Raw genomic sequence first — 26289 nt, 5'->3', positions numbered from 1 at the left:
GAGACACACATTCTCTTAAACACCACGAATGGCTCACTCATCATGGGCAAGCCATTCCTTCTCTCTGATCATCCACTTCTTCATCTACAAAATGGGAATCTGGGAAGAATGTGACAAGCAGCTCTAATTCAATGAGGAATGTGGTGCTGCGTCTTCTTGCCACAGGCTTTTCTACAAGCTAGCAGCTGCCTCAGCACTTAAAATTCTGCCCTGAGAAGGATGTAGTTCTAAACCTGCCACCCAGATTGACTAAGCTGGGAGACATGGTGGGGGGGGGACCACCTAGGATGCCTCTGGCTCAGGAACAGCCCAAGTATTCCAGGGCTGCCTTGGGCTAAGGATAAGAGGGTAATCCCTGGGTGCTCATACACCAGCTTCCAGCCACGGGAAGAGAAGGAAACAATCACTTTTGGAGCTTGAGATGATGTGCCCAGGCACACTATACATACCATTAGTATTGTGTTAATTAGAAAATGTATTAATCATATAGAGAAATACAAAGAACATTATAACAAATCCCCTTAGACTTACCACCCAGCTTTGTCAAATTAAAACATTTTACCATGTTTTCTTCCTCTTTTTCTGGGGAGGGGGGAAGAAATAAAATATACTGTTTTGTATTTTTTGTCTTCAATCCACTATTTCTCTCTCATGAGTATTTTTATATTTCTTGTGCCTATGTGTTGCTCTGCATGTTTTAAACTTCCTAGCTGTTTTATTACTACAGTTATTATTGTATAGCTGTTTTTTTTAAAACGCAGCATTGTTTTTGAGATCACATATATTGATCATATAGATCAATGCAGTAATATACTTCCTTTGATCATTCTTTTCCTGATAGGCACCCAGATTATATCTCTGTCATTATTACTATCATCATTGGTAATCTTTTTATTTGTTATTTCCAATAACATTGCTTTAAACATACATGTTCACGTTCCTTTGCACATAAAACATGAGTGTCTGCAGGAAATACATCTAAAGTGGTATTGCTCGGCTGAAGATAATTGCATCTTCAACATTATTCAGCTAGATATTGCTAAATTACTCTCCAAAAGTGTACCGATTAACACACCTACCGATAGATTTTCCATTGTTCCAGGTCCCCGGCAGCACTAGGTTCTACCAAACATGTAACTTTGTAGCTAATCTGATGGGTATTAAATGATATTTGGGCTTCCTTGGTGGCTCAGATGGTAAAGAATCTCCCTGCAATGCAGGAGACGTGGTTTCAATCTCTGGGTCAGAAAGATTCCCTGGAGAAGGAAATGGCAACCCATTCTAGTTACTCTTGCCTGGAGAATCCCATAGACAGAGGAGCCTGGTGGGCTGTAGTCCACGGGGTCACAAAGAGTCAGAAATGACTGAGAGACTAATGCTTTAGGGGCTTCCCTGGTGGTGGTATTCTACTTTGCTTTTCCCTGATTACTAACAAGCCTGAGTATCATTTCAGGTGTTTGTTGACAACATATGTTTCTACCTGTGTTGACTGGTTGTTCATCACTCTGGCCTATTTTAAATTGGGTTCTTTTGTCTTTATTGATATGCCATGCATTTACAGACACCGGATACTGACATTCTTTGCAATTGTTTTTTTTTTTTTTTTTTTTTCATTTTGTTTAGGTTGTTTTGTTGAATAAAAATTTTTAATCATTTCCTTCATGGTTTGATCTTTTCATAGCTTGTTAAATAAACGTTTCTTTACTCCAAGGTATTCACGCAAGTAAGTAGTCTCCTTTATTTTCTTCCAATAGTTTTAAGTTTTAATTTTTACATGTATGACCTCAATCAACTACAAACAGGTTTTAAAACGATGGTGATAAGGATTGTTTCCCCCCAAATAGAGATGAATCATTTGTCTGACATTATTTATGTAAAACTTAATCCTTTCACTACTGAATTGTGACACATTCTTTTGCCATATATCATTCAGAACTTAGATAAGCTTTCTTTTTTTTTGGGGGGGGGCGTTTGTCTTGTTTCATTAGTTTATTTTTTTCCTATTATCTTATCAATAGCAGTTTGTCTTAATTTCCATAGTTTTAGAAAAGTCTTGATTTATCTACAAGTCCACTCTATACTTTGGTTTTCTCCATCAAAAGACCGTTTTACTCTTTCAAGTAAATTTTTAGTTTCATTTTCTGAAATGCCTGTTGGGATTTTAATTCCAATTTCATTGAATTTATAGATGCATTTGAGGATAAAATACTTCTTTATGACATTGTATCCTCCCATTTAACTATATAGTTTGTATTTATTTAGGTCTCCTTTTATGATTTCAGTAAAGTTTTTAAAGCTTTCTTCATAAAAACTGTGATGACTTTTTATTAGGGATATATTCCTAACTCTAAGCATTTTATGATGTCAGTGCTATAGTAAATGGTAGCTTTAATCTATCTCATCCACATATATAAACATATTTGCATGTATATCTATATTTGTATCTTCATATCTTAGAGCTGACAAAAATAATTTATAGATTGATATTCTATTCATCAGTCCTCATAAGCTGTTTTTATTAGTTCCACTAATTTGTTGATTCTTATTAATTTTTCTATGCAGTCTTTTATAGACGAGGGTCATGCTAGTCTAGTTTCTCCCTTTTCAGTCCTCAGAAATTTTGTTGATATTTGTTTGCCTAGCTGAGTCAGGTAGGACTGGTGTTACTGGTTTTGTTTTTTATCATGAAGGGACTTGATTTTATTAAGAGTTTTAAAATTCTGCATCTAGTAAGACAATTTTATTTAAAAAAATATTTTCATATGCTGGTCTTGTGAATTATAGTCATAGATCATATAACTTTAACATCTCATTTTTATCCTGGGAAAATCCACTTGATGCAATGTATATGTATTTGTTTGAGTTTGTAGGTTTTAAGACATGGATATATTTGGTCTGTTAGTATCTTATATGGGCTTCTGGGGTAGCTCAGCTGGTAAAGAATCCACCTGCAATGCAGGAGACCCCAGTTTGATTCCTGGGTTGAGAAGTTCCCCTGGAGAAGGGATAGGCTACTCACTCCAGTAATTTTGGGCTTCCCTTGTGGCTCAGAGGGTAAAGAACCTGCCAGCTATGAGAGACACCTGGGTTTGATCCCTGGGCTGAGAAGATTTTCCTGGAGGAGGGCATGGCAACCCACTCCAGTAGTCTTGCCTGGAGAATCCCCAGGGACAGAGGAGCCTGGTGGGCTGTACCCCACTGGGTTGTAAAGAGTCAGACACGACTGAACGACTAAGCACACACAGTATCGTATGGAAAATTTCTTGCTGTTTTGATCATACACTTAATTGATCAAAAAGATGTCTTAACCCTCTTCATTTATTTACTTGTCTGCTTGTTTACTGGCTTATATATTTATGTGTTATGTTGTGGACAGAAATACTGTTCTATGTGATACTTATTCTTTGATACTTCCTGTTGTCATTTTGTGTCCTGGGACATAATAAATTAAAAAAAATGTTCTCTACATTATAGAAGAAAATATTTATACTTAATTCAGTAGCAGGGTTCTATATAGTTTTATCAGATGAAACACTTTTTTTGTGTGTGTTGTTCAAAGTCAACTAGATTATTATTCTATCTTTTTTTTTTTTTTGCTTAGTCTATTAATTATTGAGAAAGTATGTTAAAATATTATAATACAACTGTGGATTTATCACCTTTTTTTTCAAAGGTATCATAGTCAATTTATATAGTTTTAGGGCATGTTATTTGGTATATACAAGCTCAAAACCATAATATAACTTCCCTTTATCATTATATGGTAATCACTATGTCTTAGAAAAAAATTTTTTGTCTTAATATTTCTTTTGCCTGATATTAATATTAGTGTGTTTTGGTTAGTTTTTTCCTGGCAAATATTTTCTATTCCTTTACCTTTAACCTTTCAGTGAATTTATATTCAATTAAATCCAACATGAGAATCTACATCTTCATAGTCGACTTTAATCTGATTAGTGTGGTGACTGTTAATTCATTTATCCCATCTTGTTATGCTTTCCATCTACCATCCTTTTTCCTTGCTTATTTATTTCCTCCCTTTCTTTCCTTCCTTTGGATATACTGGATCTCTTTATTTTTACTCTTTACCCTTAGTTAGTCCATCTAATTTTTACAGATTATACTTTCTTACTATTTCTTTTTCCTGGTTATACAAAAATATGAATGTACACACTTATTATCAATGTCAAAATTTAATAAAAAACTGATGTTGATTTCTGACCCTTATTCTTAAGTTTTTATGTTTTTTGTGTGTTTTTAATTTTGACATGTCAACTCATGTTCATTGGGTTTTAATCCGTGGGGAATCGTGTGTTTCCCAAGGTCAAGTCAACATTCCCTCTCAGAGGATAATTTCTAGGTAGCCTTGAAACATTATTCATCTAGAACTCATCTTTTTCATTTTGATTCCAGTTAGTTTTTTTCAGTTCAGGCATTCCCAGACCATAGTGAGCAATGTATACCCAAATCTCAAATCTTTGCGAGATATACGACATAAACATATTTTCCTCCAAATACACCCATTAAGCATGTAACTTTCAGAAGTCCTAACTTCATTTTGAAGCCCTCAAATACACTTTCCCACTTTTCAGAGATTCAGGGCCAAATCTCCTCTCCTGGAATAAGTGAGAATATTCAGTCCACTCACTTGCCAAATGGAAGGCTCTCCCTTGTCCAAACTACATCAATAAAACTAGATTCAGAGCTAACCTGTCTAGTTCTCAGTTCTATTTTATTGTTTGCTTTATATATAAAGCAAACAATACCTATATCTATTTATATCTATTTTATTGTTTTATATATATATATATATACTTCTCTGATCTGTCATGCATTTTGAAGGATGCTAGTTACATCAGTTGTATTTTATCTCAAATGACTGGATAGATGTTTGTACAGAAATATTTTTAGTTTGCTAGTCCACATTTTCATATACAATTACTAATATATACCTGAAAGATAGAAATCATTTGCACTGTTCACTTGCGGTTGAGTGTAGTTCAGTGATCTGCCCAAGGTCAGGGAGATAATAATTATAAAGCAGAATTTAAATCATGCTATTTGACTCTAGAACCCTTGACATTCCCATGATATTGAGAGGACTCCTCGGATAAGTATACACTAGTGAGCAGTGCATTAATCGCCAATCAAGTATAGACCACTGCAAGTATCTGAAGACAAGCTCCTCTTGTAGTTCTAAAGTCTTTTAGGAAGCTACAGCTCAAACTAAAGTAGATTTTATTGCTTATGTAGAGTTATAGAACAAATAGCTTAAGCACTAGCATATTGCTAGAGTGAGAGCTGATTTTTGTTTTAATTGAGAAGGGATAGTAACATTATCACAACTGCTTTTTTTTTTCCTAACCTTAAAGATCACCCATGCTTCCTTTAACAAATTAAAGCACTATATAAAATAATTAAAATAAAGTAAAATTATATCAAATTCCATCACCTTGAAGCAGCTATCAAGAACACTCCAGACTTCTCTGGTAGTCTAGGAGCTAAGAATCCGCCTGCCAACGCAGGCGACATGGGTTCCATCCTTGGTAAGGAAAGACCCCACCTGCTACCGGGCGACTAAGCCTGTGCGCCACACCTACTGAATCCAGGCATGCCCAGGCACCCACGCTCTGCAACCAGAGAGGTCACCGCAGAGGGAAGCCCGAGCACTGCAACCAGAGGGGGGCCTCCGCTTGCCGCGACTAGAGAAAGTCTGCCCACAGCAACGAGGACCCAGGCAGTGCCCACCACAGGGAAAAAACATTAGTAACCAAATAAACAATATTTTAAAAGAAGAGCCTTCTGGTCAGCACCCTTCACGTATCTTTTTATGTATTATCACACACACACACAATTTTCTATGAATGTCAGTGCACAAATACGTCAATACTATTTCATCTTTGAAGTGAAGTAAAAGTCAGCCATATCCATCTCTTTCTGCCCCCATGGACTATACTGTCCATGATATGCTTTAGGCCAGAATACTGGAGTGGGTAGCCTTTCCCTTCTCCAGGGGATCTTCCCAACCCAGGGATCGAACCCAGGTCTCCCACATCGCAGGCAGATTCTTCACCAGCTGAGCCACCAGGAAAGTCCATTTCATCTTCAGTGTTCATGGAAAAAAGGAAACAGGTAGAAGTAAGTCCAGCTAGTGAGCTTTATGCTATCTAATTACTTTCATGAGACTTTGACCACTTTTTCAAATCCTGAATAAATATGTGTATATCATTTCCCTGGCTGATCCATTCATTCATCCCAATAGCATTCACTGAGTTGTCCCAACTTCTCCTAGGTTTTCTGGATTCAAAGATCAATAAAATATAGTCCTGCCTTTAGGATACTCAGAGGCTTGTGGGGAAGAAAAGACAATAAAATGAATGGATTTCACATGGCTTAAAGAGTGTAACAGGTCTATAGCAAGCACAGACAGTATCAGACACAGAGGCAGAGTCTGGAAAGACTTCTCAGAGAAGGTATACTGGCTTGACAGGAGGCGTAAGGAGAAACCATGCCAGGGGAAGAAGAGGGAAATGGCTTTCGAGGCAAAGGACGCAACCACCTTTGTTTTGAAGAAGACTGTTTTGGTAGCAGTAGAGATATCTGGTTTGAGGGAAAGGCAGAAAGACCAAATATTCCCCATGGGATGAATGATGTGGGAATAAACTACCCATCAAGTTTGGGTACTGAGCTAGATGTTGTCATATCCTAAAGTGATTAAAGAGAAGTAAAACTTACAGCAAAATAGCCTTCCTCACTGAATCCCTGAAGCTGAGTGGTCTTCTCCAAAGGATTTCTTAACATTCATACACTCAGTTTTTTTTTTCCCCCCTATATGCAGTAATAATAAACTCCTAATTCCAATTTTGTTTGGGTATCACCCTGAATTTGTATGAGAGCACTTGATTTTTGTTCTAGGTTGAGAGGTCCTTTGGGCTTAGGTTTTATTGGAAGAGGGCAGTTGTTAATTATCTAAAGTAGAGAATATCCTCTGCCTTTGGGAAGGGACAACTCAAAAGGCATTTTGACATCACTGTGGATGTCACCTGGATCACATGTCAGGAAAAATGACTATGGTTCTTCCATTAACTTTGGTTGTGATTTTAGATGAATTAATTCTCCTCTCCCAACCTTCCTTTCCTTGTGCAAGTCAAATAAAAAGGATGTAAGAAGCTTCTGGTAGGAGTCATTCCAAAGATGAAGAAGGCAACATCATTGTTCTCAAATAGTTCAGTGGGCAAAAAAGAAGATAAGCCAAATACAGTTTGACTGTAATTCAAGGAAGAATTAAAGAGCACCAACAGAAAAGAGGGTCCAAGAGCGGTTAGAAGGATGAGAAAGGGAAGACTCCTAACACTTTTAGGTTGATACCTCCTCTAAGAGTCCATTCTGCTGCTGCTGCTAAGTCACTTCAGTTGTGTCCGACTCTGTGCGACCCCATAGATGGCAGCCCACCAGGGTTCCCCGTCCCTGGGATTCTCCAGGCAAGAACACTGGAGTAGGTTGCCATTTCCTTCTCCAATGCATGAAAGTGAAAAGTGAAAGGGAAGTTGCTTAGTTGTGTCCGACTCTTCGCGATCCCATGGACTGCAGCCTACCAGGCTCCTCCATCCATGGGAGTTTCCTGGCAAGAGTACTGAAGTGGGGTGCCATTGCCTTCTCCCCCTGTAATTGATTATAAAATTCAGCACCCTTTGTTGCAATCAGATGTCTTCCCTGGTGTATATTAAAGTGTTCTTAGGACAAAAAGAAACATTAGCCTTTCATTGCTACATCCCTGTACCTAGCAGAGTGCTTGGCACAGGCGAGGTTTCCAACAATATCTGTTGAAGGAATTAACAGTTTGAGATAGTGCACATAGGGAAAATGTCAAGACATAAATGATGAGCATGGTATTCAGTAGGAACTGCACAGAACAGGACGCAGGCAAAGGTTTTGAGAGAAAGAATAGCACATTAAGACTGGCTTTCCAGCTAAGTCAAAGGAAGGGCTAAAGTTCAATGACAATAGTCAGTTGAGAGTGTGCGGTAAATGGTGGAAGGTTCTGAGGAAGATATTGAGGCCTAAGTCACTGAATGATGAGAACTCACAAGTGTAAAAGCAGGGGACTGAATGCAATGATTTCCTAAGTCCCCCGTCTCCAGCCGTATAGTCAGAATGTAGATGATTTAACAGGAGTTGAGATATCAAACCAGCACCCAGGTCTTTACCCAGGCTGGGTTAACTCCACCACCACCTACTCTCCTATCAGACAAGCACCTGGTAGACTGTGGCTCTTTCCGTTCAAGTGTCCTTTTATTAAAGCTGTGCATCTCAGAATACTGAGATTCTGAAGCCAAGAAAAGAATCTTTGTCTGGGAAAATGAACTTTTGTCTTACAATGTCCATCCACTCTTGGTGACTGCTCTGAGTTCCAACTCGTGGTCTGGATTAAATGAATAAAGAATGAGAGAGAACAAGAATGGATCTGAGAATCCACTGGGCATGTGTATCCCTCCCAATGGGACTCGGGTCCACCCCTCTTATGCAGGTAACACAAACTCATTCTTTCCATGCTGACGACGCTGCCTTCACTCTGCATAAGCCTCAGAAAGGAACAGATGTATACACTCAACTGATGAATTCCAGCAGCTTTTGAAATAACTGTCCAAAGGTTTGCCCTGGTACCAATTTACAACACAGTAGCAAATTTAATAAAACTAACAGTTTGCAGCCAAGGCCTTTGTTATTTTGTTTTAATCATCTTTTACCACCAATTGAAATGATTTTCTACTTTCTTGGTGCAGTGCAATAAAATACAAGACAAAGAATGGAGGGGCAACGTGGAAATTAGAAAAAGATTCCGAGTTTCAAATGCGGGGATAAGGTAACAGCAGGCCTGAGAGCTGGCTGGTTGTTTGCGTCCGGCAGAGATTTGAAGCGAAGACATTTCCCAGTCTGGGGGAAACGCCACACCTGGATAGCATTAAAGCAAGGAGGGAGGGAAAGGACTACAAGGGACTCTTGTTTTTGCTGAACGCGACCAAAGGCATGGTGTGACAGCTTCTTCCTGAACGCGACCAAAGGCACGGTGTGACAGCTTCCCCAAACACCCGTGCTGGTGATGGACAGGGCTCTTGATTACAGAGCAGGGGCTTGTGACAAGCTGACCGGTCGCCAAGACCCCCGGGAGCTGAAACACCAGATACGGTGGGAGGTAAACGAGGCTCTGGGCACAGTGTGAACGCGAGGCCACGCTGGGGCCAGGAGCCGAGCGGGGGGACCGGTGACAGCCGGTGATGGAGCGGCGCTAAGGGAACACAGTTGTGGAGGACTCGGGGCCGGCGCGGAAGGCAGCCTCCTTTCTCCTCCCCTTGGCCTCGCTGGGTGGCCAGCGATTTTATTACTGGCAGAGGGTGAGCCCCACAGCATTTTCGAATTTGGCACCACATCTAAAACCATTTGGGGGGCTGGGCGTCTCTTTCTTCTCTCTCCCGCCCCTCGCACACCACCATCACCACCCCCCGCAGCCCTCACCCTCCCCAAGAATGCTTTGGATTCGGTGAAAGTCTCGGCGTGCAGCTAGCAAACGACATTTCCCCTCGAATTTTGAAACCCATGTGCGCTTGGGGAAAATGTAATCCTTATGTTTCTGATTCATTTACACTTAACTCATCAAAATGCTATTTTGTAAGAGCTATTTGATGTCCACGGAGTCTGTCGAGCCCCTTTTGTAAGCTGGGCTTCTTAGGAGCAGGAAGTCACGTTTCTGACGAGAGGGAGAACTTGAACTTAAAAGATTGAGTTTGTTTTGAAATGAGGGCTCTCAGAGGGTCACGTGGACCCGGAGCTGGGCCAAATGCGTTCTCTCATTTCCTATAGCACCCCCTCCTCACCAGCACCAGCTGCCATGACGTTACCAGCGTCAGCCTGCTATGATTTCACTCCGAGCAGCCGACGAAGGCGCCTTCGTGACCAGAGAGAGTTGAGCTCAAAGCTATTGTGTCCCCAGGTCTGGCCAAACCCCAGCCCTCTGCGTTGTGGGGAAAGGAGCACATGCGCTGGGAATCAGGAAGCCCTAGGTTCAAGGCCCCACTCTGCTGTCGAAGGGCCGTGTGACTCTGAGGACGTGGCCTCCCCTCTCTGGGCCCAGTGCTCTCATTTGTAGAGGGTCAGTGCTTCAACGCTCCCCTAGAGCCCAAGAGTTTTTGAGTCTAATTCCTAGACAGTAGGAGGTGTGAGTACCCCAGAATTCTCTCTGCTGAAAACTTGGGGATGGAGCTTGGATACAAGTAGCTTTGCACACGAAGGACACACAGACATGTAGAAATCAGGCTTCGGCTATCCCACGCTCACTGTCTCACTGTGGGCTGGACACTTGAGGCCAGAGAGGAGGAACTCATTGCCCCAAGTCATACAGAAAATCAATGGCAGAGTCCAGCTTTCCTGGTGTTTTCTGACGAACATCCTTGGATGGGAGATTTCAAATCATTTGGTTTATAGGATACTGAAGCTGGGGCAAAAAAACTCTGCTTCTCATTCTGACAATAGAAATGTGAACACTGGGGCTAAGATGGAAGGGGGAACTGGCATCGCTCTGCATGAGGCACAGCGAGGTGGTGTTTGGCTCCTATTAAAGCCCATGAGTGAATGATTAATCCTGGGTAGAAAACAAAGCCCATGCCTTGTAACGTTATAGGTATTAGTGTGACAGAAGATTAACCCCATGACCCCCTCAGGGGACCTTTGAGAACATTGGACAACACTTAGAGAATTGATGGATGATGAAAACAGGTAGTCTCACAGGTCCTGTCTGCCCACCCTTGATACACACACACACACACACACACACACACACACACACACATGCATACGTGCACACGCACACGCACGCACATGCACAAGCTCACCTCCATTGCTCCTGAATCTATATATAGAAATGTCACAGTTCAAAGCCAACTGAAGCTGCCTGCCTGCCGCTGATTCAAAGACTGGGAATGGGAAGACACTTCCATTTCTCCTCCTCCCCCTCTCCTCCCGAACCAAACATCCCTCTGTCTTCCCATCACGTGACTCAGTGACCCCAGTACCACAGGCACTTCTAGGACCCAGTCCTTTGCCTCCTCCCTCTGACCACCATGGGGTCCCTCTATCCATCAGCACTGCCAACCCCCCCACCCGCCCAGGTCCCTCTGCTCCCACCCTGATGACCCTAGATCAGGGCCCTCTTCCGCCTCACTGCCGGCAACACTGCCTAACCTCCCTCACCATTTACGGTCAGGCTGTCTGGGGAGGCCTTACAAATAGCTGTGAAAAGAAGAGAGGTGAAAAGCAAAGGAGAAAAGGAAAGATATAAGCATCTGAATGCAGAGTTCCAAAGAATGGCAAGAAGAGATAAGAAAGACTTCTTCAGCGATCAATGCAGAGAAATAGAGGAAAACAACAGAATGAGAAAGACTAGAGATCTCTTCAAGAAAATTAGAGATACCAAGGGAACATTTCATGCAAAGATGGGCTCGATAAAGGACAGAAATGGTATGGACCTAACAGAAGCAGAAGATATTAAGAAGAGGTGGCAAGAATACACAGAAGAACTGTACAAAGAAGATCTTCACGACCCAGATAATCACGATGGTGTGATCACTTATCTAGAGCCTGACATCCTGGAATGTGAAGTCAAGTGGGCCTTAGAAAGCATCACTACGAACAAAGCTAGTGGAGGTGATGGAATTCCAGTGGAGCTATTCCAAATCCTGAAAGATGATGCTGTGAAAGTGCTGCACTCAATAAGCCAGCAAATTTGGAAAACTCAGCAGTGGCCACAGGACTGGAAAAGGTTAGTTTTCATTCCAGTCCCAAAGAAAGGCAATGCCAAAGAATGCTCAAACTACCACACAATTGTACTCATCTCACACGTTAGTAATGCCCAAAATTCTCCAAGCCAGGCTTTAACAATATGTGAACCGTGAACTTCCTAACGTTCAAGCTGGTTTCAGAAAAGGCAGAGGAACCAGAGATCAAATGGCCAACATCTGCTGGATCATGGAAAAAGCAAGAGAGTTCCAGAAAAACATCTATTTCTGCTTTATTGACTATGCCAAAGCCTTTGACTGTGTGGATCACAATAAACTGTGGAAAATTCTTCAAGAGATGGGAATACCAGACCACCTAACCTGCCTCTTGAGAAATCTGTATGTAGGTCAGGAAGCAACAGTTAGAACTGGACATGGAACAACAGACTGGTTCCAAATAGGAAAAGGAGTACGTCAAGGCTGTATATTGTCACCCTTGTTATTTAACTTCTATGCAGAGTACATCATGAGAAATGCTGGACTGGAAGAAACACAAGCTGGAATCAAGATTGCCAGGAGAAATATCAATAACCTCAGATATGCAGATGACACCACCCTTATGGCAGAAAGTGAAGAGGAACTAAAAAGCCTCTTGATGAAAGTGAAAGAGGAGAGTCAAAAAGTTGGCTTGAAGCTCAACATTCAGAAAATGAAGATCATGGCATCCAGTCCCATCACTTCATGGGAAATCGATGAGGAAACAGTGGAAACAGTGTCAGACTTTATTTTTGGGGGGTCCAAAATCACTGCAGATGGTGACTGCAGCCATGAAATTAAAAGACGCTTACTCCTTGGAAGAAAAGTTATGACCAACCTAGATAGTATATTCAAAAGCAGAGACATTACTTTGCTGACTAAGGTCCGTCTAGTGAAGGCTATAGTTTTTCCTGTGGTCATGTATGGATGTGAGAGTTGGACTGTGAAGAAGGCTGAGCGCTGAAGAATTGATGCCTTTGAACTGTGGTGTTGGAGAAGACTCTTGAGAGTCCCTTGGACTGCAAGGAGATCCAACCAGTCCATTCTGAAGGAGATCAGCCCTGGGATTTCTTTGGAAGGAATGATGCTAAAGCTGAAGCTCCAGTACTTTGGCCACCTCATGTGAAGAGCTGACTCATTGGAAGACTCTGATGCTGGGAGGGATTGGGGGCAGGAGGAGAAGGGGACGACAGAGGATGAGATGGCTGGATGACATCACTGACTCGATGGACGTGAGTCTGAGTGAACTCCAGGAGTTGGTGATGGACAGGGAGGCCTGGCGTGCTGCGATTCATGGTGTCGCAAAGTCAGACATGACTGAACAACTGAACTGAACTGAGGGACGGGGGAACCTGGTGGGCTGCCATCTATGGGGTTGCACAGAGTCGGACACGACTGAAGCGACTTAGCAGCAGCAGCAGCCTCCAGAGAGTGGTCTTAAAACCAAATCTCATCAGGATCCTCTCTTACCTGAAGACATTCAGTGGCTCCTCACCATGCTCAGGATGAAGTCCAGGCCCTTTAGCCTGGCACTCCAGAACCATCATTACAGACCTCCTCCTCTCAATCTCTCTGGCTTCTTTGCTCAAAGTCTCCCCCTCCTCCAAATCTGCCCCACAGTCAGCAGGAACAAACAGCGCCGCCCCCACCCCCACTCCCCCATCTAAGTGGCATGGCCTTAGCGTGCGTGTGTGATCAGTCGCTTAGCGTGTCCGACTCTGTGTGACCCCATGCACCGCAGTCCACCAGGCTCCTTGTCCATGGAATCTTCCAGGCAAGACACCACCTTTTCTCGGAGGGTCTTGCTGACTTTTAAGCTGAGTGAGGATCTCCTAGCCCTGTTGCTTCTCGTAATGTAACACTTTTCTCACTTTGTTACTGCTTAGGTGCCCCCTTCTAGTATTAGTGAGATGAAGCTCCCAGAGGACTGGGATGGTTCCTCCTTTGATCTCCACTGCTCGGCATGGGGCGAGGACAGCACTAAATCCGTGCCCGAGGAGCGAATGGCAGGCTGACTTCCATCACTTGGCTTCATCCCTTGACTTGAGGAATAAGGACACTGAGGCCCCAAAGAGGAGAAGGAGGCCGAGATGTAGGTTTTCTTTACTCCTTTTGCTCCAGTTGAGACGTTTAGAGGAAGATATCCAATATACCAGGTATCATCTGTATCATCACAGATTTCTGACCACTTACTGATCTGCCAAAGCGTTTACTCACCCATTCATTCACACCTTTACTGACCTGCGTTTATTGGCCATCTGCTTCATGCCTGTCCTTGTATGAGAAGCTGAAGATAATGCCTCAAATACAACCTAGTTTACATCTCTGGTATCTCATTGTCAAACCAAAATGTCATGGAACAGGAAAAAAAAAAAAAATGCACCAATGCATTCTGAAACTGTCCCAAATCGAGAGCTTGGAGAACTTTAAGAGAAAAAGAGAGAGAGAGTAGGTCAGGGAGGAGTTCCGAGGACCCCAGAAGGGCTTCTTTACAGACGGCCAGTCTCTGAGCTCCCATGGGACATGCAGCCTTGCTTTCTTCTCTCTTCCTTAATTAGACATTCGGGGCAGGTAAGAGCTCCAGGAGGGTCTGAACAGAATGTCAGAGCTGGAAATGACTTTAAGAGTCATCTACCTAAGCCTTCATTTCATAGAAGGGGTGGAGGCAGGGGGACTCTAGCCCACAACTGGGGAGCCATGGGCCAGGAATATATCACAATCTCAGGAGATCAGCCCTGCCAAGTCAGGTCTCCTGATTCCAGGGCTGGCCCTTCGTGGGTTTTCTCTTTTCTTCTTTAGCTCAGCTACAGAGATTAAAGTGCAACTATCTTTTCTGCCTCCAAATCCAGCACTGAACTCTGGGTAGAGCTGACCAGGAAACAGTTTCATTTGTGTGTCTGTGCGTGTCTGTGTGTTTGTCTTTCACAAATACTCTCCGGCCAGGCCAAGAACAACCCTAATGAAAACCAAACAATAGTGAGAATCATGAACATTTCAGTCTTTATAGTCCCCCAGATTGCATCATGTTCTTGCAAGTCCATTAGCTCATTAGTTTTTCAGGATACCCCTTGTGAGACTGTATGGATACGAATCAGCACCCATTTTTTTTCCCCCCCCAAGGATGAGGGCTAAGGCTCAAAAGCATTGAAAGAATCTGGCCAGGGTCATGCAGCAAGGCCCTTGTGTGCTGGCCTGGGAATCAGATCTCCTGATTCTGAATTCAGCCTCTCCTAAGTCATGTCTGAGGTTCCTGCTTTAACAGACACAACATAAACCCATTAAGTTCTGTCCTGAGGACTCGTCGGCTCTGAGCACAGACTGAACGGATTTTGTCCACTCCTCTTGCCAATGCCCAGTGTGAGATAAATTCCTCCATTCTTCCCACATCTGTAATTACTCTGACGGCTGTTATTTTCCTTCTCTTTCCTAGTCATTTGTTTTCTTAAAAAATCAGGAATGGGTGCTGTACCGCTAAGTCCAGCCCATCCTGCAGACCCACAGGGAGAATGGCAAGTGCACAGAGAGGCACGTGGCTTCAGGACACCCCGTGCAACCCAGCTTCACCAACTCATTGTTTTCCAAGGGAGCGCTTGATCCACCCCACCCTGTAATAAAACACTAAATTAAAATCTATTCCTCCACGTCAGGAAATAACATTTCCCTCATTCCAGATACTCAAACCAGAAACCTGGGAGTCATTGGACAGCTCCTTCTCAGAACCCTTGAGGCCAATACCTCGCCAAGTCCTGTTGGTTCTACGTTGTAAGCATTCCTCCAATTCATCTGCGTCTCCTGTGAATAATCATCTCTGGCTTGCACTTTAGCAATAGTCCCTAAATGGATTTTCTCACTCTTCCTCAACCCTTTCTTCATGGAGTACCAAGAGCAATTTTATAAAAATACAGATCTGATGGGTTTAGCCCTCCACTTCCCAATGAACAAATCCAGTCTCCATAACATAACCCCTTTCACCATCCTGCCCTTGCTTGCATCCCCAGTCTTGTCTTCTGTATATCCCCTCTTAGTTTAAGAGGGAATTATGCTCTATTATAACCTCTCATAATAATAATCTTCAGTCTGTAATTATATTTTTATTTGGGCTATTATTCAGACCAGCCTTCCTATCCAATTATAAGATTCAGAATTATAGTGCCAGCGTGGAGATTAACATGCAGAAGTTACTTCGTATTAAAAAGGCTGACTAAATGAATGAATATGCTTATCAACGGAGGCTTGAGTTCAACACTTAACTTCGGTTGAGTCTTACTATCTGTCAAAGAGACACTAGAATGACGACCTGGTTTAAAAGTCAAGGAATGCATCAGACTGATCCATAGATGAGTGATCTCAATGGTATCAGCGCCAAACGGGGGCTCTTCACACTTTCAAAATCATGAGGGAACTTACAGACAGAGAGCACTTCTACAGCTGCTGCTGATCCTGGCATCTGTTGATTCTGCTAAACCCTCTTGCTCACCCTAATGTTCCCAGAGCCCGTATTTCATTCTGAGAGATACTTGGCCTAAGACGGATGAGAGGGAGTTGTAGGTGGATAATGCCCAGCTTCCAGAAATAGAAGAAGATTGTGCTGACTATGTACACTGCTAGCCTGAGCTAGGAGCAGAGGTATTTGTTCTGGGCTTGTAGAAATAGCTACCAATCCTGATGGTCTCCTCTGTCCCAGTGGACAGAACATCAGAATGCAGGCAAGGCATGCCTTTCAGCAACAGCTTCTTGGAAACCTTGCTGGTCTGACCATGATCACACTTTGTCAAGCCTCCTTTTTTTCATCTGCTTAAATGTTCAAAAATTAGATAGAAAAGAAGTTATCTTGCATGTGTTTATTCTCTCGATTCTTGGAAAAAAGAAAAACTAGTTTTAACATCTACTTTCTCCATTCATCAAGATACCACCTTATCCTTTTTCTGTCATAACAATGATTATGCTCTGTAGTTTGCCAGGCTTGTCTGTTAGGGTCAGGCAAGGAGATGTAAAACTTGACTCTAGCATCTATTAACTGTAAGACCTTGAATGAATGACTGAATGATTTTATCATTTTGAGTCTGATCTTATGCATCTAAAAATAAAGCATAGTGATAGCTATATCTCACTGGTGGGCTTATAAAAATTACTAAGCATATATGGCATATTTCCTGGGTGTTTCCTTGGTGGCTCGGAAGGTAAAGAGCCTGCCTACAATGTGGGAGACCCAGGTTTGATTCCTAGGTCAGAAAGATCCCCTGGAGAAGGCAATGGCAACCCACTCCAGTATTCTTGCCTGGAAAATCCCACGGATGGAGGAGTTTGGTGGCTACAATCCATGGGTCGCAAAGAGCTGGACATGACTGAGCGTATATGAAGTATATTCTATGTGGTGATTATTAGGAGTAGTGAAGCTAGTACTACTAGATGTTACCTGCATGTGTAATGGTGCTTAACAGAGAGACCAGACTCTGCTGAGGTCAGACCCTGGGTTGGTTTTTACTAAACACTGTATCTTCAGAGGTGGCATGGTTCCCATCCAAGGGGCATTTGAGAAAGATATCAATGAATATATGATTTCTAAGAGTAACTCCTTCATAAATGCTAGTTCATCCTTGACTACCCATTTTACCCTAGATTCTGAGAACACAGATGGATATGCAGGAGGGCTGACATGAAAATCCCAATTTAGCAGCTAGGAAAACCGACATATGATAAGATTAACAATCAGACAGCACTTAAACATGTTAATAGACAAGTCACAGGAGAGGAGATGCAAAGCCAGTCAATATTTGAAAAGATGCTCACTCAAGATGCTCAGTCATAGGAACACCAGTGAAAAGTCATGTTTTACCCATCCAATGGGCAAAGACAAAACACTTCCATCTGTTGAGTAGTCGTGACCATGAGAACAGCTGAATAACCTGTAGCACATTCCTACTGTGGAATATTATTTAGCAGTTAAAAGGAATCAAGTGGATTTAAGGATCAAAGTGGATAGATAGTCCAGATGACTACATACCCTCCTCCAAACTCTACTTGTAATCTGAGATTGGACATGCTCTTCTGCCAGAAAGCACATTAGATCTGTCCATTCACTCACTCATTCATTCATTTGTTTACGTATTTCAACCAGCCATCCTATGGCAAAATTCTTCAACAATCAACTCTTACCTCTTTCAGGTCTCAACTTAGACAGACATAACTTCTTCCAAGAAACCTTCCTAAATCATCTCAAGCTGGGTTAGAGACCCTTCTTGTGTTTCATATAGCCTTCTTACGCTCCTCACCCCATACACTTTTCATGCTGCAGCATAATCACCTGATTTTTTTTTTCCTGTTTCCCCCTTTAAACTGTGTACTTATAAGGCCAGGCATCAGGGCTCTCTAGTTCAAGTGTAGAGCATAGCACAGAGCAAGACACCTAGTAAATATCTGTGAATATAGGCGTTATTACCAAACACAATTGAATCACAGATTTTCACTATTTGGTTGATGAATGAAAGGAAAAAAAGGAACATATATAAGAACAAAAAACATATGACTAAGTGATATGCAAAAAGAGCCAGGAAAAGAAATGGCCCTAAGAAAAACAATGAAATGGTGACTCAGCTGAGAGTCACAGAAACAGCATGAAACAGCCACCTGTTTCAGGTGACCCTGATTTGGTCTAACATTTCCCAATCCTTGATGTTTAATATGGAATCACATGTCGATCTATGGCTAAGATCTGGAGGCAAGAAACTCATCTCTGAGAGGTCTCACTTTGTGCTATTGATGACTCATTCTTCACTGCAAGTGAAGACAAGCATTCATGGAACCCTGACTCTGTTACAAATAAGCGTACTAAATTTTGTACTTAAGAATCTGAACCAGCTAAGAGGAATAAACATACACAGCTAAAGATAAGATAGGTCAGACAGTGATCAAAGACCAAGGATCATGTTACAAGACACTTCTGTTCCAAACAGGGTAGGATCTCAATGATGACAGGTTACCCAGCCTTTATTATAAGTCACAAGGGGACCCTTCTGGTCTCTGTTCAAACGTCACCTTATCACAGAGGACTTGCCTGACAACCTATCTAAAAATCACTATATTCTAACCAACTGGGGTACTGGGTAGTACTCTCTGGTTTCTCTCTTCCAACTACATCACAGGGATCAAGTAAAAGTAAGGGTCCTCTCTGCTCTATTCACTACTGCATTGCTAGTGCCTCGAAAGTGCTTGGGTTCATGATGGGAATCAACAAATATACTCCCAGAAAATGAACTGATGAGTGAACTATAAAGTTTCTGAGCTTATTGATGGGGGTTCTAAGTATGTGGAATCCAGAGAAAGAGACTTAGGGTTTGATTTGTAAAATGTGGACTCATATTCACAACAGTTTCCACCGAGAGCATATGGAATATATCCTTCTCTTGCTGTGTTATGCTGTCCTTAGTCATTCTTTTGTGTCCAACTCTTTGCGACCCTATGGACTGTAGTCCTCCAGGCTCCTCTGTCCATGGGGATTCTCCAGGCAAGAATACTGGAGTGGGTTGCCATGCCCTCCTCCAGGGGATCTTCCCAACCCAGGGATTGAAACCAGGTCTCCTGCACTGCAGGCAGATACTTTACTGTCTAAGCCACCAGGGAAGCCCATGAATACCGGAGTGGGGAGCCTGTTCCTTTTCCAGGGGATCTTCCCTACCCAAAATCAAACCAGGGTCTCCTGCATTGCAGGTGGATTCTTTACCCGCTGAGTTACCAGGAAAGTTCATACTTCCCTTATCATTATTCATTTACTCCAAGACTTATATTGAGAATACCAAGGATGTGAGGTGAAATAGAGGTCATGTTGGCACCTTAATAGGCCTGAATATGAAAGAATTGATAGATTAATTTGGACAGACAAATAAGCTGCTGGGGAGAAACAACTTCTGAGAATATTTCTAGCTCTAAATCAGTGATTCTAAGAACAGAGAGGCACAATGAGAATAGGGGAGACAGAAAAATTTGTTCAACTAGAGAATGAATAATTAATAACACTAGCATTGAAGTTGATGGAACTCCGTGCAAACCCCAGCAATAGTTAACACTGTTTGACAGCTCTGTAGACTTTGAGTTTTAGGTTCTGATCTGTAATTTGGGGTATAGGACCACCTACTTTGTGGAGTTGTTGTGCAGATTAAGTCAAATAAGATCACCTAAGCAAAGACCTTAGTATATGTATTTGACATATAGTAAGTAGCTACTTACTAAATTGCCACTTCTCCATTTCTCTTCAACTGCTAAACCCCTTCCCATTCTTTATTCAAGAATCATTCAAAAATATTTACTGAATGCCAACTGTGTGCCTGGAATTGTTCTAGGCGCTTGGACCGCACCAGCGGATAAACAGGCAAAAATCCAGTCCTCAAGGAGTTTATATTCCTCAGTTACAGCTCAGTTCTTCCAAGTTTGGGTTAGAAACCACTGAATTGACAATGGATGGATGAACAGATAAATTGATGAATAATGAAAGTGAGCTGCTATCTGCTGTTCCTGGTTTGCTTTATATCTCACCTTCTCTAAGCCAAAAAGGTTTCGTTTTATCCAGAGTATTTATTAGAGACAACTGGAGATTCAATACAGACCCAAGGAGCATGGTGCCCAGTGCAGAAGCACTTGGCAGTCAAGTCAGAAACAGAAGTATCCTCACTCCTTCCCAGCCAGACACAAAAAGATCTGGCCATGTGTTCCATGTTGCTGGACTCCAAGAGCAGGTCTCAGGAACGGTCTGGGGACTGGTAGCCTGTGAACTGTAATCCTGTCTTCTGCTTTCTGTATCTTGAACTTTTCAGCCAGCTTAGACGCAGGTCTGAGCTCTAAAATTCTGCCTCTGCGTTATTACAGCAGGTGAGTACTGTGGCTGAGAAGGTGAGATTTGGAATTAGACCTGGGTTTTAAACCTGACTCTGACATTACCAGGCTTCCCTGATGGTTCATTGGTAACAAATCTGCCTGCTAATGCAGGAGACACAGGTTCTGATCCCTGGTTGGGAAGATCCGCTGGAGGAGGAAACGGCAACCCACTCCAGTATTCCTCCCTGGCCAGAGGAGCCTGCTGGGCTATAGCAAAAGAGTCGGACACAACTGAGCAACCAAACAAAAACAACTACTGCCATTACCAGCTGTCTTAAGTCGGATAATTCACTCTTCTGAGCTTTGGCCTTTTTTTCTGAGCTTTACCTGCTTCATAAAGGCACTTAAAGCAGAGTCACCATTCAGTAAGTGGTTATTAGATTATTATTGTTATCATTATCCACAAAGTACACCTTTCACTAGGACATGCAGAACCAGTGAGGTCCATGCTGGGTACTGAGTCAGAGATAAATAGTCTCTGCCCTTTTACTATTGAAAAACAACCAACCCAAGAGAATGAATCACCTAAGAACAACTCCTATCCACAGAGAAAAGCTTTATATGTTGTCCCCTCACTTTATAGGTAGAAAAACAAAAAAACAAAAAACAAAGGTGAAGCATGGTGAGTTAGGAGCGGAGTCAGCACGGGTCCCCTTTTTCTCTGTCAGTGTCAGACCTCATTTAATGGAGAGCTTCCACTTAAGGGAGACAGTCCGCAGTTCTGCCTTGTGCTGGCCAAGAGCAATCAGTCTACGAGAAGCGTCCATCGGGTAAGCACAGAAGCCTCTCCCTTCATCAATGTCATACCTTGGGAAACTATCTCCAGTATAGATAACAGAAAGAATAAATATTTTTGTTGAGAGAAAAAAATGAAGACAAAGGTCAAAGGGAATCATGTAATGGCTTGAGTCAGGGAAGAAAAAGAAAGCATTTTTTCCTCTCCCTCCTCTTTTTCTCCAAAACAGTCTTTATATAGAACTTGTCTAAGAGCCAATTTATTTGATATGGAAAAAATGTGAAAGCAGTGAAACACACACACACACACACACACACACACACACACACACACACAAAGAGGTATTTGTGTTGGAGTTTAGAACTCGAATTACCAAGAGATAAAGGAGTTGAAATAGTAGGTTGACTTGGAATGATATTTTATTTTTTCAGAGTCTCAGAGAACTTTCAAGTCAGGAAAAGGAGCCTGGCCCAGTCCAGGTCTCCAATAAATTCCTTGGGACACAAGAAAGACAAAGAGGAAAAGGTCAGTGAAGGACTCAATCTAGCCCTTGTGCCTGCAACACAGGCGGGGCCAAAGACACGTTTATTGAGGATGAAAGGGCAAATGGTACACAGTCTGGACCTGAAGAGTGATTTGGGAAGCAAACTGGCCTAGGACTTGGCATGTTTACCAAGTGGTTAAGGTCTTCAGCAATCCAGTGTGAGTGTCTAAGGAAAGAGGACTGAGTCATCTCTGAAATCTACAGCTCCCAGCACAGACTACGGCACCTAGAATGTTCTCAATACATACTTGTAAATTGAATGAGTAGTCAGTCATATGAATAAAGAGAACTTAGAGCTTCCTGGGGCTTAGAGATCAGTGAGAATAATAACTAGTAAACTTCAAACAGCATCAAAATCATCTGGAGATGTCCTGTACGCAGAGTTTCTTAGTCAGCAGTGTGGGCTGGGGCCTAAGGACCTGCCCTTTCTAAATTCTCAGATCCTATTGATGTTGCTGGTCTGGGCCACATTTCAAGAGCCTGCTTTGGTGCAGAGGTTCTTAAACTTGGCTGCAAGTTAGAATCAACCAGTGAGATGTTAAAGGCCCAAGGGTTATGCCTCATTTTCCTGTTAAATCAATATCTGGGGCAGGACCAGGAGGAAGGAAGAGCTGGGGATGTAAATGAGCTGGAGACGATTTTAAAATGTCCTTAAGGTTTGTAGTGTGCCGCTCAGTCTGAGAATCCCTCATCTAGAACAACCTCCTCCTCATGGATGTAAGGCCTCTGAGGTCCAGAAAGAGTAAGTGACTAGTCTAAGAACATACAGCAAGTTAGTGGCTTAGCTGAGAGGAGAACTCAATGTGTTTTTACTTCTTTAGTGCAATCTACCATCCCGTACTTATCAACCCATGCTAGCTCTTACAGGCTCACAACTCCAGGCTAAAAAAAAAAAAAGGAGCTGTGTCTTAAGTTGAGGTTTTAAGACATCTATTATTTCTTCTCTTCCTTGTTTTATACAGAAATGTTAAGTGGATGCATATTTATAGAATTTTACCATTCTAGACAAGTGAGGAGATGGAAGAGATGGGGTTATAGAGGATTCTCAAGGCAAGATGGTCTTTTAAGTACATCCTCAAACACAAACCAAGGGCTCCCTCTGAGTTCTTAAACAGATGTTCTTCATCTCTGAGTCAATGAACGGGCAAGATTTGCTTGCAATGTGCACGTTAATTGCCGGCCTTGTAAAAGGAAGTGCTGGTAAAGTGTCTGAAAGTGGTTCTGTCTCTTAAAGAGATTAAAAGTTTCCTCCAGAACTTAGTTTCTATTAATAACTGGCTTAGCACATATTTTCAAACAGACAGAGCAGAGATTGTGTCTTATATCATCTTAGAACCAAAGAAAGTGCAACAAAAGGCCCATAGTTACCATCGACTTCAACATTTTCATCAGACAGACAGTAAATCAAAACTCAAAGAGATTGACTGATTTATCTAGCATGAGTAAGTGGACCAGCTGGGGGTTAGACACAAGGGGTCTGACTCCTGAGCTATTGTTCTTTTTAGTTCTCAAAATGTTCCCTATCTGTGTCGCTTGTACATAGAAGAGATGAGGTTCAACAGGTATGACTTCATAGACTCTTGGTATCCACACTAGGTGAGGCTAAGGCTCTCTCATTTGTTAAATTAGAGCAGAAATTGGAATCACATCTTTAATTGAACAGTGGTTAAGTGCACTGGCTTTGGAGCCAAGATGAATTCCAATCCTGATCTCACCACTTCCTAAGTATGTGATCTTGGACAAGTGACTTCACATCTCTAAGCTACAGTTTCCTTCGGTAAAATGAGAAGGAGACTAGGGCTATGGTTGTGGAGAGGATGAAATAAGTCAAAGATGCAAAGACATTAACCCATGGCTTGGCAGAGAGGAAAAGCACTAATGGCTTCATAGTAAGGGGATGCCTGTCATGAGGAAGAAGTGATAGAGAGACGGCTTGAGAAAGGAATATTAAGAACAAACATTATCTCACATCCAAGCAACAAGTACCCAAAAAGAATGGAGACCTAGAGCTGCGAGGGCGCCAAAGAATCAAATGGGTATGAACCTCTCTTCTACATTGGAAAACAAAGACGGTTACTGATTATGCTCACCTGCCATCATTATCCCACTCCAGCACTCTTGCCTGGAAAATCCCATGGATGGAGGAGCCTGGTAGGCTGCAGCCCATGGGGTCACTAGGAGTCAGACACAACTGAGCGACTTCCCTTTCACTTTTCACTTTCACGCATTGGAGAAGGAAATGGCAACCCACTCCAGTGTTCTTTCCTGGAGAATCCCAGGGATGGGAGAGCCTGGTGGGCTGCCTTCTATGGGGTCACACAGAGTCGGACACGACTGATGTGACTTAGCAGCAGCAGCAGCCATCATTGTTTTTAAGCAAACATCTGGGAACATGCCCAGTTCCCAGCCAACCCGCTATAACTTTCCTCAAAAAGCAACCACAGCGCAGGAATACACTTCCATGTAATCTAAAAAGGAGATCATTAGCAAACTCTAGTTCTTGTATTTTCATTACTAATAAATGACTTTCTCATTGCTAATCTCATCCAACCTCCTTTGTTTCACTGTTGGGAAAAGTAAGCTACAGAGAGGTGACAGAGGCTTAGAGTCCCAGGTTAGACCTGCCATCAGCACTCGGGACTCGTGGTTCTTGGTCTGCTGTCCTTCCCACCGTATCAACTCACCCAACGAGAGGTGACAAATCCCCAGAGGCGAGTCTGTCTGTAATCACCCTCCTTCCAGTGCAGGACACTCTGACCCTCCTCACATCCCTCTGCAACCCCCCACCCCCTACCTGATCATCTCCCTGTCCAGAGAGCACACTTACGTGTCTGTGAACCTTCTACTGAAGTGCAGGGTGGAGGCTACGTCCACCTGGAGAGGAGGATCCCGAACCACCTTGTACTGCAGCAGCTTACACTCCAGGCAGAGTGGGCTGTCTGCCACGGAGGTCAGCATGGCCGCGTCAATCTCCAGGTGCTCGTCCAACGTGTAGATCTGGACACCATACACCTCCTCGCCCACGTCCTGGAGCTTGATGGTCAGCGGGACATCACAGAAGACGTTCTGAGGCCCCAGGGAGATGTTATTCCCACTGACACCCAAGAGTTTGATGTCATTGACAGCCCCACTAGAGTCCCAGTCGGTGGAGACGAAGGTCACCCAGACGGTCAAAGACTCGGGGACCACGGGGTAGTGGAATCTCAGGTCAAGGTGGCAGCCCTGGGGCTCAGGGCAGGCTGGAGGGACCGTGTGTGGGTTGACGGCTGAATTGGGGCTCCAGGTACGGACGCTGGACTTACAGGGCTGCTCAACATCTGGATGACCTGTGGACAAGAGATGAGGATATGAGCCCTGGAAAGTCCTCGGAGTTTCCTGCAGCCCTCAGGAGATATGGCCAGACTAGGACTCAGAGGGAAGGTAAAAAGAGAGGAAAGATTCTCAGTGTCTTGGTGAATCTGCTGTACTCACAGCACTCCTGCTCATTCCTACCCCAGTGACGTGGATCTGAACGAACTGGATCTCGAGACGTTTGGTCAAAATTACCTTCAAATAAGTTGCTTACGATGGAGTTGCTACCCAAACTATCCCTCCTCGTCTCTCACTTGATGGAAAGAAAGAAGGGATGCATGCTCAACACCCACTGTGTCCTCTGAACCAGTTTAATTCTTGCAATGACTCATTTCTGAAGTGAGGCCACCAAGGCTTAGAGATGTGGAGTGAACTAACCAGAGTCTCACAGCTTGGTGTGTAAAAGTCAGCACTAGAGCCCAGCTCTGTCTCATCCTGAAGTTCCTCGTTCTCCAGACTGAACGCGAGAGCCGCTAACTAAACTAGACTCCCTCTGGTACAACCTGCTTGTAAGGACAGAAAGACCAGAAACCTCCAGCGAAGAGGAGGTGAGTTATGATAGCTTCCACCTCTTGGGCTGAATTTCCATGGAGGAAACTATCTAGAACCCTGAATGACGGAGCTGGAACGCGGCCCTGGAGCCGTCTTATCTCCTGCCTCCCCTCCTCCACATGAGGTCATTTCATGCCACGGAGCTTCTCTGAGCCCTGTCCAGCCGGACTCGGGGAGGGGAGGGCTGCTTGGGAGGGGGGAGAAGGAAGGAGAGAGTCTTCCAGTCTTTCTCCAGGGAAACGATGCCTCATCCCCACTGATCTCAGCCTGAGCAGTGACTTCTGAATTTTTCTCGGCTGAGATCATCAGTCCTAGACCCTCAGAGAACTCTCCTTTGCACTGCTGAGAAAAGTAATCAGGACTCAGTGCAATGACTGGCTTTGATTTATGGAAGGATGTCTAGCAAGAGATACACATCGGCTGGTGAGGGGAGG

The 26289-nt window shown here is 43.2% G+C and overlaps 1 protein-coding gene across 1 annotated transcript in view; it reads right to left on the bottom strand.

The window, feature by feature from the left end:
* Positions 1–26289, bottom strand: part of PAPPA (pappalysin 1) — a 263068-nt gene that overhangs the window by 152938 nt on the left and 83841 nt on the right. The window contains exon 8 of the mRNA XM_040238522.1: positions 24780–25278. Coding sequence (XP_040094456.1) covers positions 24780–25278 — 499 coding nt within the window. The remainder of the gene's footprint in view (positions 1–24779; positions 25279–26289) is intronic.

The sequence above is a fragment of the Oryx dammah genome, unplaced genomic scaffold (genome assembly GCF_014754425.2).
Source record: "Oryx dammah isolate SB20612 unplaced genomic scaffold, SCBI_Odam_1.1 HiC_scaffold_1, whole genome shotgun sequence".
NCBI classification, from domain to species: Eukaryota; Metazoa; Chordata; class Mammalia; order Artiodactyla; family Bovidae; genus Oryx; species Oryx dammah.
This window is presented reverse-complemented; position numbering and strand designations above follow the sequence as displayed.